Genomic DNA, 14,843 nt, shown 5'->3' on the forward strand with positions numbered 1-14,843 from the left:
CATAAATAAAACACACTTGTAGTTACCTCCAGGGTACTTGGAAAATATGAGAGTGGAAAGGCTCTATAGGGACCCCTATTTTCTCCAACTTCATATTCTTCAAACCATGCCATAATTGTAGGAATCCTAGAAAACATTAGACATGAAGAGACAAACAACTAGAAAAAATGAGTTCAAGATCACTCACTCAGGAACAGAAACTGATACCTACCCACACCAGAAAGGCTCATATATGGTTATTTATAAGTATCTTCAGGGGCTTATGTTTTCATAAGCTCTTATTTCTTTTTTCCACAGAGCTCCCAACCAGAGGAGAATGGCTGCACAAAACCACTCCACAGTGAAAGAGTTCATTCTTGGAGGTTTAATAAATCAGCCAGAGCTCCAACTACCATTCTTCTTCCTCTTCCTTGGGATCTACTCAGTCACCATGATAGGGAACCTGGGTGTGATAACACTGATTTGTCTGAATGCTCAGCTTCATACACCCATGTACTACTTTCTCAGCAGTCTATCACTATTAGATCTCTGCTACTCCTCTGTCATTACCCCTAAGATGCTGGTGAACTTTGTGTCAGAAAAGAACACCATCTCCTATGCAGGGTGCATGGCCCAGTTCTACTTCTTCATTGTGTTTGTCATTGCTGAGTGTTACATGCTGACAGTGATGGCCTATGACCGCTATGTTGCCATCTGCAGACCTCTGCTTTACAACATCATCATGTCTCATGGAGTCTGCTCCCTCCTGGTGGCTGCAGTCTATACCATGGGGCTCATTGGCTCAACCATAGAAATTGGCCTCATGTTAAAACTATCCTATTGTGAGCACCTCATCAGTTACTACTTCTGTGATGTTGTCCCACTCATGAAGCTCTCCTGCTCCAGCACTTATCATATTGAAATAACAACTTTCTTTTTGGCTGGATTTAACATCATAGTCACCAGCTTAACAATCTTTGTTTCCTATGCTTTTATTCTCTCCAGCATTCTCCGTATCCACTCCACAGAGGGAAGGTCCAAAGCCTTCAGTACATGCAGCTCCCATCTTGCAGCTGTGGGATTGTTTTATGGATCTACCACATTCTTGTACTTAAAACCCCCCACACGCAGTTCCCTGGCCCAGGAGAATGTCGTCTCCCTGTTCTACACCACAGGAATACCCATGCTGAACCCCCTAATCTACAGCTTGAGAAATAAGGAAGTGAAAGCTGCCATGCAGAAAACACTAAGGAGAAAACTCTTTGGATGCAAATGTCATTATTCTTTTTCAGGTTGAAAATTGGTAGAGAAATATAGAGGAGAAGCCCTGTAAAAATTTACATACATATAATGGAAAAACAACCACTTATCAATATGATTTATTGAATGTATTTGCTAATTTTTTCCAATTCCCTTTCTCCCTCTCACATCTCTCATGTCTTACTCTGCTTGAATCTTTCTGGTTTCAAGTGGTCTTTTGTTTTGCTTGAGATCAGTTATTTGGTTGGTTGGTTTATTTATGCTTTGCCCTCTGGTAAACAAGGAGATCCAACCAGTCCATTCTGAAGGAGATCAGCCCTGGGATTTCTTTGGAAGGAATGATGCTAAAGATGAAGCTCCAGTACTTTGACCACCTCACGCGAAGAGTTGACTCATTGGAAAAGACTCTGATGCTGGGAGGGATTGGGGGCAGGAGGAGAAGGGGACGACAGAGGATGAGATGGCTGGATGGCATCACTGACTCAATGGACGTGAGTCTGAGTGAACTCCAGGAGTTGGTGATGGATAGGGAGGCCTGGCGTGCTGCGATTCATGGGGTTGCAAAGAGTCGGACACGACTGATGGACTGAACTGAACTGAGCTGAACTGAAAACATGTATCTTGATTATAGCATAAGTTTAGAACATCTAGCAATGAGTTCCATACTGTTCATGGGGTTCTCATGACAAGAATACTGGAGTGGTTTGCTGTTCCCTTCTCCAGTGGACCACATTTTGTCAGAGAACTATCCATTGATTTTTCCCCAACTAGCCCTTTAGAGTACACAGACAAATAGGGATGAATTAAGAAGTCATAAGAAATAGCAAATAGTCTCTTTCTCACCCAGATTTATCCCACTTTTCTCTTTTATTATACTTTTACTGTGTCCTTATACCTGCCACAACTATTGTTTTCCTAAAATGTCCTTCAGCTGAAAATTTATTTCCCCTCCTTTTCCTCTGCGGAGGCAAAACTTTAACGGCCAGTCTTTTGCTGCAAAGCTTAATGTGACAATTAATACACAAAGTAACCAAGTATCCTTGACCCATATGTCTGATCTCCATCTCTGCCATGATCATTTAAATGGTGCCTTCACCCAGTTATTACTATCACCATAGGATCATCACTGAATTATCACCATCCATCTCACATTCATGGATGCTAGGCCAACATATAAGTGTTTGATGGAATTAGTTCATTTCTCAGATGAGGAAACTTTAAGTTAAGTAATCTCAGATAACATAGCTGCTAAACAATTAACGCTGAGATTCACACTGACGGATCGTCATCCCCCCTCTCTCGGCCAACAGTATCTCTGTGTATCCCGCTATTCTTAGCATAATTATAAATTTCCAATGTTTAACTTTTCCTTCCATTATCTTCCCACAGCTTGCAGACATCCAAGGAATATTAGACATCCTTGTAGTCTTTTCTCCATGCTAAATAACATTCTGCAATCTCCGCCTATATGACTCAGTAAACCAGTTGACCTGGTACAAAATGTCTTTCACCATTTCACTGAAACAATGAGTTAGAGAATTAGTTGCCTTGCACTGAAAATATTTGAGGGCATTCTTTTCATTATCATTCATAATTTTTTAATAATACTAAGCTAATTATCAGTCCTCTGTCATTTTAATTATTTAGATACAGTATTTCATAACTTGATGCAGAAAAATGAACAATTCTAAATTTCTTAAGCAGAAAGAATTTAATACAGGAAACTAAATGTTCAGATATTTTTCTTGCTATTTTTAACAGGTGTCACAAAGAGTCGGACACGACTGAGCAACTGAACTGAACTGAACTTTAAATATATCCTGCCATTCCCTTCTGGCCTGCAGAATTTCTGCTGAAAGATCAGCTGTTAAGCCTATGGGGTTTCCCTTGTATGTTACTTGTTGCTTCTCCCAGGCTGCTTTTCATAGTCTTTCTTTGTGTTTAGTCTTCATTAGTTGGATTAGTATGTATCTTGGCATGTTTCTCCTTGGGTTTATCCTGTATGGGACTCTTTGTGCCTCTTGGACTTGGTTGACTATTTCCTTTTCCATGTTGGGGAAATTTTCAACTATACTCTCTTCAAAAATTTTTCTCATATCCTCTCTTTTTCTCTTCTCTTTCTGGGACCCCTATAATTCTAAGGTTGGTGCATTTGATATTGTCTCAGAGGCCTCTGAAACTATCCTCAGTTCCTGTCATTCTTTTTACTTTATTCCACTCTTCATAAGTTACTTCTACCATTTTATCTTCCAGCTCACTGACTTGTTCTTCTGCTTCAGATATTCTGCTATTGATTCCTTCTAGGGTATTTTTAATTTCAGTAATTGTGCTGTTTGTCTCTGTATGTTTGTTCTTTAATTCTTCTAGGTCTTTGTTGATTCTTGCATTTTCTCCATTTTGTTTTCAAGGTTTTTGATCATCTTTACTATCACTATTCTAAATCCTTTTTAGGTAGTTTGCCTATTTCCTCTTCATTTATTTGGACTTCTGTGTTTCTAGTTTGTTCTTTTGTTTGTGTAGTATCTCTCTGTCTTTTCATTATTTTTTTAACTTATTGTGTTTGAGGTCTCCTTTTCCCAGGCTTCAAGGCAAGTTGAATTCTTTCCTTGAAGAAAATTGAATTCTTTCTTCTTTTTGGTTTCTGCCCTCCTAAGGTTGGTCCAGTGGTTTCTGTAAGCTTCATATAGGGTGATATTTGTGCTGAGTTTCCATTTGTTTGTTTGTTTTTCCTCTGGTGGGCAAGGCCGAGTGAGTTTGGAATCCTGTCTGCTGATGATTGGGTTTACACTTTTGTTTTGTTTGTTGTTTAGATAAGGCATCCTGCACAAGGTGCTACTGGTGGTTGGCTGATGCTGGATCTTGTATTCAAGTTGTTTCCTTTGTCTGAGTTCTCACTATTTGATACTCCCTAGGGTTAGTTCTCTGGGAATCTAGGATCTTGAAGTCAGTGCTCCACTCCAAAGGCTCAGGGCTTGATCTCTGGTCACAAGTAGTTTGTTATGGCATTAAGTGAGATTAAAACAAACACACTAAAACCAAAGATGAAACCCAGGCATATGGCAGTTACAAAATCAGGCAAATAATAATTAAAATAATGGAATATACACGTAAACATATATACCCATAAGCAAAGTCAAAACAGTCCAACTAAAATGAAGTACAGTAGATTGACCCAGCAAACAAAGGAAATCAAAAGTTATATTTACCATTTAAGAACAAAACTAACTAAAGCACAAACTGGAAAACAAAACTAAAGCAAAGTGCCAGGTGGAGAATAAAGCAATGAAAACAAAACTAACAGATATGTTAAGAGGAAAGGAAAGAAAGAAAGAATAGATGTGCAATGTTAAATAGAGGTAGATGAAGAAGAGTAATATACACTAAAGATTAACTGCAAGGACAGTTAAGGAAAAGAACAGTAGGAAAGGAAAACAAAGGAATAAATGTAGAAAAAATGTAATAGAATTTTAAAAATTAAAATTATTTTTAAAAGAAGAAAGAAAAAGGAGGAAAAAGGAAAACTCCAAAGAAGTGCAAAAGCCCAATGTAGAGGCAGAGTTTTATAATAGAAGAAAAGGTGTGATTGAATATACACATATACACATATGCTGCTGCTGCTGCTAAGTTGCGTCAGTCCTGTCCGACTCTGTGCAACCCCGTAGATGGCAGCCCACCAGGCTCCCCATCCCTGGGATTCTCCAGGCAAGAACACTGGAGTGGGTTGCCATTTCCTCCTCCAGTGCATGAAAGTAAAAAGTGAAAGTAAAGTCACTCAGTCGTGTCTGACTCTTAGCGACCCCATGGACTGCAGCCCACCAGACTCCTCTGTCCATGGGATTCTCCAGGCAAAAGTACTGGAGTGGGGTGCCATTGCCTTCTCCAATATATACCCATAAGCAAAATCAAAACAGTCCAACAAAAATATAGTACAATAGATTGACCTGGCTAATAAAGGAAACCAAATTTATATCTACCAAAATAAAGCACTAACTAAATAAGGCACAGAACTAAAGCACAAACTGAAAAAAAAAAAAAAAAGCAAGGTGCCAATTTGAGAATAAAGCAATGAAAATAGAACATATGTTGATAGGAAAGGTGAAAATGAAAAGAAAGAAAGATTATCTAGATATGCAAAGTTAAATAGAGGTAAATAAGGATTTACATATATTAAAGATGAACTGCAAGGGGAAAAGAACAGTAGGAAAAGGAAAAAAAAAAGTAGGAATAAATGTAGAAAAAATGATGGGTTTTAAAAATTAAAATTAAAAAAAGAGAGGAAAACTCCACAGAACTGCAAAAACTCAATGTAGAGGCAGAGATTTACAACAACAATAAAAAATATGACTGAGAAAAAAATTTTTTAAGCTCAAAAGCGTAATTGGATTTCATACTGCCTACAAAATCAACAACTACAACAGGGGGTGGAGGAAGGAAAAAAAAAAAAAAAAACAAGAAAAAAAAATCCAAAAGATTCTATAGAACAAGTCAAAAAATAAGAATAATAAATGTTTTTCTTGAGTCACTGCTGTCAGAGTCCTTTCTGTCGCTGGGAGTCACGGTCCACCTCACCTCCCTAGGATGCCCTCCAAAACCATGCTGATCTCTGGACCTGCTGTGGGGGCAGCTCAGAGTATAATCAGGTCCTATTCCTGTGTGTTCTTACCACCAATGTCCACAGCTATCAGAACTAATGCATTTTCTTTCGTGGGAGCTCTCAATGACCTTTAATATATTCCATAAGCATAGTCTGTCTGTTTGACCGTGTGGATTTAATCTGCAGCTTGTACAGCTGGTGGGAAGGTTTGGGTCTTCTTCCTTAGTCACACTGCCGCTAGGTTTAAACTGTGGTTTTATTTCCACCTCTACATGTGGGTCGTCCACTGGGGTTTGCTCCTGAGTCTGCCCTGGAGGACTTGGGTTTGCCGCTGTGAGGGCCAGGTGTGGAGGTGATGCAGCTGCTTGGGTCGCAGGGGTTCTGGCAGCACTAGGTACTCAGGGGCACTGGTGGATAGGGCTGCAGGAAATATAGTGCTCTAGAAGGGTATGGCAACCAGTATTGGCCAATACGCTCCAGTATTCTTGTCTGGAGAAACCCCCTCCCTGACAGAGAAGCCTGGCAGGCCACAGTCTACAGGGTCGCAAAGAGTTGGACATGACCAAAGCGACCCTGCATGCATAGACACAAGACTTTTTTTTGCCTGTGGCAGCTCTGCCCCAGTGAAAGTTGAGCGTGAATGTGGTGCAGCTGTTTGGCTTTGAGGGACCCTGGCGACACCAAGTGTGCAAGGACACAGAGTGCCTCCCCTGCAGGGGTTATGGCCCTATCAGGGTCTTATCGAGCCCCTTGGAGCTGGCGATCAGAAGGCCTCTTTGGCTAGTCTTTCTCTGTAGCTCCACCCTCATGCACTTAGAGGGCTCCCTTCCCTGGGATCCTTTTCTTTTGTTTGGCACATCAGGCACATACAGGGGCCCCCCTGACTGGGGGGCACTTAAAGGAGCACCCTAGTGGGGTCCTACTCTGAAGTTCAGTGCCTCAGGCATTTGATGGGCAAGCCTCTCTATTGTTCAGCTGCCAATGCTGGCATGTGGGGGAAGACAGGCTATGGTGATGGCTCCACCCCTTACATGTGACTCAGCAATATTGCCTTGCTTCCATGGCTACCTGGCTTTCCTTCACAGGCATTTCCAACCACAATTTCCTCCCTCACATTCTATCGATCCGTCTCTCTGCAGTCAACAGCACCTCTCAACCTGGGATTGCTCCACACTCCCTAAACTCCAGATCCCAGCTGCTGCACCTTCCAGAGGACCAGAGTGCCTGTCCAGGGTACGTATGGTTGTGTCAAGAACTGTCTGATTCTCATTCTATTTAGGCTGCCACAGATCAGCTGTTTCACTCTCAGCCTTAAATGTTTCTCCTCTGACTCAGACAATTGCCCCAGTGTGCAGATTGGACCCCTGCTTCAGTTCCCCCACCCACTGAGTGCAGGTCCAGTCTTACTAACACTCCTGTTTTTCCCCCTAGTTCCTTCATCCTACTGAGTTTTGTGTGGTTCTATATATTCTTTTCCACAGGTCAGGTACCCCTGTCCACTGTCAGCTGGTGTTCTGCATGCACTTATGTGTCTGAAGGTGTGTTCCTGATGTATCCATGGAGAGAGATGTACTCCATGTCCAGCTACTCCTCTGCCATCTTGTTCTCCTTCTGTATATCTTCTTTGATGATATATCTTCCAAGGTCTGAGAGATGAGTTGTTGCCAAGGTTCTGGGGAATGGCAGGATGGACAGGTAGAACACAAGAGTATTTTTAGGACAGTGAAACAACTTGTATGTCACTATAAATGTTTATATATATATATATCACTATACATTTGTCAAAATCCACAAAATGCACAATACCAAGAGTGCCCGAATGTCATCTATGGACTTGGGTGGCAATGATGTATCAATGTGGATTCAAAAGTCATAACAAATGTGCAAGAGATATGTGGGAAATCTCTGTACGTTCACTTCAATTTTGCTTTGAGCCAAAAACTGCTCCAAAGAAAAATAATGTCTTTTTTTGAAAATGGTTTTTATATTCACAGTTACCAACAGAAGAAAGCATGCCATACCATGAGGGCTAAACACAGAAGCACAGGCTTGGTCAGGAAGCAAAAAGAGAGGATGTAACTGGACAAGAGACTTTATTGTGTTTTCCACATGGAATAATGAGCAGGGCAGACTAAGCAGGTTTAGGATTGGCTAGTTTGAATAATTTCAGCTGGTTCTGGAACACAAGGGCTGTCCCCAGTTGTATAGAAACTGAATTTGGCTTAGTTAGGGCAGATGGATAGTGGCCCAGAGTTTGAGAGCACAGTAAACGGGGTTGTTGGGTGTATGGGTCCAGTAGTGGTTGGTTTGCATTTGAAGCTACACTCATAAATGAAGGAATTCATCACAACTAAGCCTGCTTCATAAGAAATGCTAAAAAGCATTCTTCAAGCTGATGTTCAGTTCAATTCAATCGCTAAGTCGTGTCCAACTCTTTGCGACCCCATGAACCGCAGCTGATGAAATGGAACTAATTAATAACATGAAAATGTTTGAAAATACACAAGTTAAATGTAAGTATATAGTCAAACTCGGAATACTACTATGATATAATATGGTGGTATCCAAGCCACTAAACTCTAATATGAAGGTTAAAAGACAAAATTATTAAAATAACTATAGCTACAATATTGTGTTACTGGATTATTGTTGTTAGTCTGTAAGTAGTGTCTGACTCTTTACAACCCAATGGACTGCAACATGCCAGGCTTCCCCCTCCTTCATTATCTCCCTGAGTTTGTTCAAATTCATGTCCATTGAGTCAATCATGCTAATAACCATCTCATCCTCTGTCACTCCTTTCTCCTGTTGTCTACAATCTTTCCCAGCATCAGGGTCTTTTCCATTGAGTCAGCTCTTCGCATCAGGTGGCCAAAGTACTGGAGTTTCAGCTTCAGCATCAGTCCTTCCAATGAATGTTCAGGGTTGATTTCCTTTAGGATTCATTGGTTTGATCTCCTTGCAGCCCGCAGGATTCTCAAGAGTCTTCTCCAGCACCACAGTTTGAAAGCATCAGTTCTTCAGCACTCTGCCTTCTTTATGGTCCAACTCTCACAACCATACAAGACTACTGGAAAAACCAAAGCTTTGATCATATGGACCTTTGTCAGCAAGCTGATGTCTCTCCTTTTTAATATGTTTTCTAGGTTTGTCATAGCTTTCCTTCCAAGAAGGAAGCATCTTGTAATTTCATGTTACTGATATACAATATGCTAATGGATATACAATATGAAAAGAACTAAGCTGTGTCAGCAGGGAGAGAGTAAAAGCGTAAAGTTTTTGTACACAATTGAATTAAGTTGCTGTCAGCATAAAATAGACTGTTATATCTATAAAATGTTTTATGTATGCCTCATGTAAACTCAAAGCAAAAAACCTAAAAGATACACAAAAGATAAAGAGAAGGTAGTCAAAGTACACTCATATGGAAAATTATTCAAAAAGGAAAGTAGCCAGAGAGGAGAAAACATACAAAAGAGCTACAAAATAGCCAGAAAACAATAAGATATCATTAGTACGTTGTTACCTATCAACTATTACTCTTAATATAAATGAATTAAATTCACCTATCAAAGGCATAGAGTAACTGGATGAATTAAAAAAAAAAAAAACTCAACTATATGATTCCTGTAAGAGACTCACTTCAGGTTTACTGACACACATGGAGTCAAAAGCCTCTTGAAGAAAGTGAAAGTGGAGAGTGAAAAAGTTGGCTTAAAGCTCAACATTCAGAAAACGAAGATCATGGCATCTGGCCCCATAACTTCATGGGAAATAGATGGGGACACAGTGGAAACAGTGTCAGACTTTATTTTGGGGGGCTCCAAAATTACTGCAGATGGTGACTACAGCCAGGAAATTAAAAGACGCTTACTCCTTGGAAGGAAAGCTATGACCAACCTAGATAGCATATTCAAAAGCAGAGACATTTCTTTGCCAACAAAGGTCCGTCTAGTCAAGGCTATGGTTTTTCCAGTGGTCAAGTATGGATGTGAGAGTTGGACTGTGAAGAAAGCTGAATGCCAAAGAATTGATGCTTTTGAACTGTGGTGTTGGAGAAGACTCTTGAGAGTCCCTTGGACTGCAAGGAGATCCAACCAGTCCATCCTAAAGGAGATCAGCCCTGGGTGTTCTTTGTAAGGAATGATGCTAAAGCTGAAACTCCAGTACTTTGGCCACCTCATGAAAAGAGTGGACTCATTGGAAAAGACTCTGATGCTGGGAGGGATTGGGGGCAGGAGGAGAAGGGGACGACAGAGGATGAGATGGCTGGATGGCATCACTTACTCGATGGACGTGAGTCTGAGTGAACTCCGGGAGTTGGTGATGGACAGAGAGGCCTGGTGTGCTGCGATTCATGGGGTCGCAAAGAGTCGGACACGACTGAGCAACTGAAATGAACTGAACTGAACTGATGGAGTCAAAGTGAAAGGAAGGGAAAAGATAGTTTATACAAGTCAAAATAAAAAAGGACAATGGTAGCATAGTTATATCTGACAAAGTAGGCATCAAATTTAACATGATCACAAGGGACAAAAAATTGTCATTAGATAATGACAAGAGGATAATTCATCAAAGGAATAGAATAACCATAAATTATATGCACTAAATATCTAAGCATCCAATTAATCAGATACTAACAGATCTGAAGGGAGACATTGACAACAATACAAAAAGAACACATGGTTACGACACCCCACTGCCAATAATGGATAGATCACCCAGACAAAAAAGTAAAAAGGAAATGTCAAACTTGAACTATGCTTTAGACTAAATTGTCCTAACAGACATCTATAGAATATACCATCCCACAGCAGTGGAATACTTGTCAAAGACACACAGAACATTTTCTAGGATATATTACATGACAGTTCATAAAGAAGCCCTAGGAAATTTTAAAAGACTGAAATCATGCAAAGCATCTCTTTTGTCCACATTTGTATGAAACTAGAAATCAGTAACATGAGAAAAGCCAGAAAATTCACAAATATGTGGAAATTAAACAGCATACTCCTGAAATACCAGTCGGTCAAAGAATAATTTTTTTTTAAATCTTGAGATAAACTGAATGGAAATACAACATACCAAATCTTATGGGCTACAACAAAAGCAGTTCTAAGAGTGAAATTTTTCCTGCTAATTTTTATTGAAGTATAGTTGATTTACAATGTTGTGTTAGTTTCTCATATACAACAAAGTAATTCAGACAGATGTATAGATAAACATAGATTGTGTGTGTGCTCAGTAGCTTTAGTCTTGTCCAACTCTTTGTGAATCTATGGACTGTAGACTGCCAAGCTCCTCTGGTCATAGGATTCTCCAAGTAAGAATACCGGTGTGAGTTGCCATTTCCTTCTCCAGGGGATCTTCCCGACCCAGGGATTAGACCCGAATCTCCTGTGCCTCCTGCATTGCAGATGGGTTCTTTACTGCTGAGTCACTGGGAAAGCCATAAATATGGCTTTCTCAGAATCATCTTGATTATGTCTTATTACGGTACTTTAAAAAAATTTTTTTAATGCAGTTCCCTGTGCTATAGTAGGACCTTCTGCTTTATCTATTTAAATATAGGAGTTTATGTGTGCTAATCCCAAACTTTGTTTTTTTAGTTTTGTTTTGTTTTTAATTTAAATTTATTTATTTTAATTGGAGGCTAATTGCTTTACAATATTTTATTGGTTCTGCCACACATCAACATGAATCTGCCATGGGTGTAGATGTGTTCCCCATACTGAACCCCCCCCTCCCACCCTCCCTCCCCGTACCATCCCTCCGGGTCATCCCAGTGTACCAGCCCCAAGCATCCTGTATCGAACCTGGAATTGCGATTCGTTTCTTATATGATATTATACATGTTTCCATGCCATTCTCCCAAATCATCCCACCCTCTCCCTCACCCAAAGAGTCCAAAAGACTGTTCTATACATCTGTGTCTCTTTTGTTGTCTCACATACAGGGTTATCATTACCATCTTTCTAAATTCCATATATATGCATTGGTATACTGTACTGGTGTTTTTCTTTCTGGCTTACTTCACTCTGTTTAATAGGCTCCAGTTTCATCCACCTCATTAGAACTGATTCAAATGTATTCTTTTTAATAGCTGAGTAATACTCCATTGTGTATATGTACCACAGCTTTCTTATCCATTCATCTGCTGATAGACATCTAGATTCTTCCATGTCCTGGATATTATAAACAGTGCTTCGATGAACACTAGGGTTAATTTATCCCTCCCATCTTACCCCTTGGTAACCATAAGTTTGTTTCTATGTCTTTGAGTCTCTACCTTTATGTAAGTGAATTTATTTGTATTATATTTAAGATTCCACATATAATCGATATCATATGATATTTATCTTTCAATTTTACTTGCTTCACTTGTAAGATAATCTCTAGGTCCATCAGTGTTGCTGCAAATGACATTATTTCATTCTTTATAATGGCTGAGAAATATTACATTGTCTCTCCTGAGGAAATAATCAGAAATCTAGACAAAATTTTAACACAAACTAACAATTATAGCATTATTTATAATAATAAAACATTGGAGAGCCTGACACAATTTTAATTTTTAACAATAGAAGAAAGATTTTTAATGACATATTTACATGATGAAACCTATGAAAAAGTATGATTCAAAAATATTTACTGATAAGTAAATGCTCCCATTATAATGAGAAATCCAACAGTATTTTATAACATGACATACAGAGCATGATCACACTGGAAAAAATGTTATACTCCAGATAAGATCCTCATTTCCTGATCTCTGAATGGTGGAGTGTGTGTATCAGTTAGCTGTTGCTATATAGGAGTCTCACAAAATCTCACTGGTGTACAGCAATGATTATTTGTTGCTCACATGTCTACAAGATCATTGTGGTGCATCTTGTCTAGTGCATTTGCCTATATGTATACATGTATATTATATATATAAATGTACAAAGATATATGTTTGAATATAGACATATTCATAAGGAATAGCAACAGCTGTTGCTTCTAAAGAGAATTCAGGGATGGAATAACTAGAGGGGACACAGACATATTTTCACTGCATAACCTCCACTTGTGTTGTTTAATTGTTTGCCATGTGCAAGAATTACTTGGTCAAAATGTTTTTACTGTATTTTAATAATATTTAAGAGGAAATAGCAACCCACTTTAGTATTCTTGCCTGGAAAACTTCATGGACAGAGGAGCCTGGCAGGCTACAGTCCAGGGATTTGCACACAGTTGGACTCAACTGAACAACTAAGCATGCACACAAAATATAATTTTAAAATGAAAATTAGAAAACACTCAATTTTTCTCATGAATAAGGAAGTTCTTGAAAGGTGAAATGATACGCTACAGGTCATGCAAAAAGCAAAGGAAGTACTGATAAGTAGATGAAAGAGTTCCAGCAGGAAAGGAACTAAGATTTATTAAGCGCCTGGCATTTAATTCTATCAAAACCTCATGAAGTCAAGACCATTATCTCACTTTTAAAAACAGAGAAATTAATATTTAAAGACATTAAGTAATGTTCTCAAAATCACACAACTATCAACTGAGCTTACCAGATTACTAGAAAACCAACTCCATTACAGGGTCACAAATTGATGATTCCTCTGGTACCTTTTCGGAGAAGGTGATGGCACCCCACTCCAGTACTCTTGCTTGGAAAATCCCATGGACGGAGGAGCCTGGTGGGCTGCAGTCCATGGGGTCGCGAAGAGTCGGGCACGACTGAGTGACTTGACTTTCACTTTTCACTTTCATGCATTGGAGAAGGAAATGGCAACCCACTCCAATGTTCTTGCCTGGAAAATCCCAGGGACGGGGGAGCCTGGTGGGCTGCCGTCTATGGGGTTGCACAGAGTCGGACATGACTGAAGTGACTTAGCAGCTGGTACCTTTTGAAAGGGTCTTAGTCACCTTATTCACCAGGTACATAAACCATACACTCAAAAGGTCTCCTGAATTCAATTCTCATTCCCTGTTGCATAATGAGTAAAGCAAAACCATCCCCCAGCACTCTCAGCTTTATAACTTTGATCTAAAGGGCAAACTAACCACACATTCAAAGTTCCCTTTTTCCCAAAGGAAGAGAAACTTCCCAAAGAAAAGCTCATATGAAAAATGTCTCTTCAGCATTGAATATGTTAATACCTTTCCAAAGAACTTTCCTTTTCTCTAATCAATCATTGAAACCCAAGGTGTTCCAATGTATTCTATACCACTTTACCCAGTGTTCTAGGTGTATAAAACAGTCAAAATGAATTATTTCTTTCCCATATATGACTGCATGAGAAGATCCGTGCAATCTGCAGTGCCTTAAAATCCTCTAGAAATGACCTCTTCTAATAATCAGCTGCTTAGTACTTCATGATAACTAACTAAATCCACAAATTATTTACTCCTATTTTACAACTTACAGACTCTTAAGTAGTCTATCCCAAGCCACAGACTTTTCCATCAGAGCTAAATACCCAAACTAACCCTTCAGTTGAGTTCAGTTCAGTCCCTCAGTCATGTCCGACTCTTTGCGACCCCATGAATTGCAGCACGCCAGGTCCCCCTGTCCATCACCAGCCCCCGGAGTTCACCCAAACTCATGTCCATCGAGTCAGTGATGCCATCCAGCCATCTCATCCTCTGTCGTCCCCTTCTCCTCCTGTCCCAAATCCCTTCCAACATCAGGCTCTTTTCCAATGAGTCAACTCTTCACATAGGTGACCAACATATTGGAGTTTAGGCTTCAGCCTCAGTCCTTCCAATGAACACCCAGGACTGATCTCCTTTAGGATGGACTGGTTGGATCCAACCTGGTTGGATCCCTTGAGTCCAAGGGATCTCAAGAGTTTTCTCCAACACCACGGATCAAAAGTATCAATTCTTCAGTGCTCAGCTTTCTTCCCAGCCCAACACTCACATCTATACATGACCACTGGAAAAACCATAGCCTTGACTAGACAGACATTTGTTGCCAAAGTAATGTTTCTGCTTTTGAATATCCTGTCTAGTT

The 14,843-nt window shown here is 39.8% G+C and overlaps 1 protein-coding gene across 1 annotated transcript; it reads left to right on the plus strand.

The window, feature by feature from the left end:
* The first annotated feature begins 313 nt into the window (after positions 1-313).
* LOC109554066 (olfactory receptor 8A1-like) lies at positions 314-1,276 on the plus strand. The gene has a single exon (XM_019954365.2). The coding sequence runs from the start codon at positions 317-319 to the stop codon at positions 1,274-1,276; it is 960 nt and encodes a 319-aa protein (XP_019809924.2). The 5' UTR covers positions 314-316.
* The last annotated feature ends 13,567 nt before the right edge of the window (positions 1,277-14,843 follow it).

The sequence above is a fragment of the Bos indicus genome, chromosome 29 (genome assembly GCF_029378745.1).
Source record: "Bos indicus isolate NIAB-ARS_2022 breed Sahiwal x Tharparkar chromosome 29, NIAB-ARS_B.indTharparkar_mat_pri_1.0, whole genome shotgun sequence".
Taxonomy (NCBI): Eukaryota; Metazoa; Chordata; class Mammalia; order Artiodactyla; family Bovidae; genus Bos; species Bos indicus.

Bases quoted from the DNA above. Each gene is read 5' to 3' on its own strand.
- LOC109554066 (XM_019954365.2), top strand. From the start codon at position 317: ATGGCTGCACAAAACCACTCCACAGTGAAAGAGTTCATTCTTGGAGGT.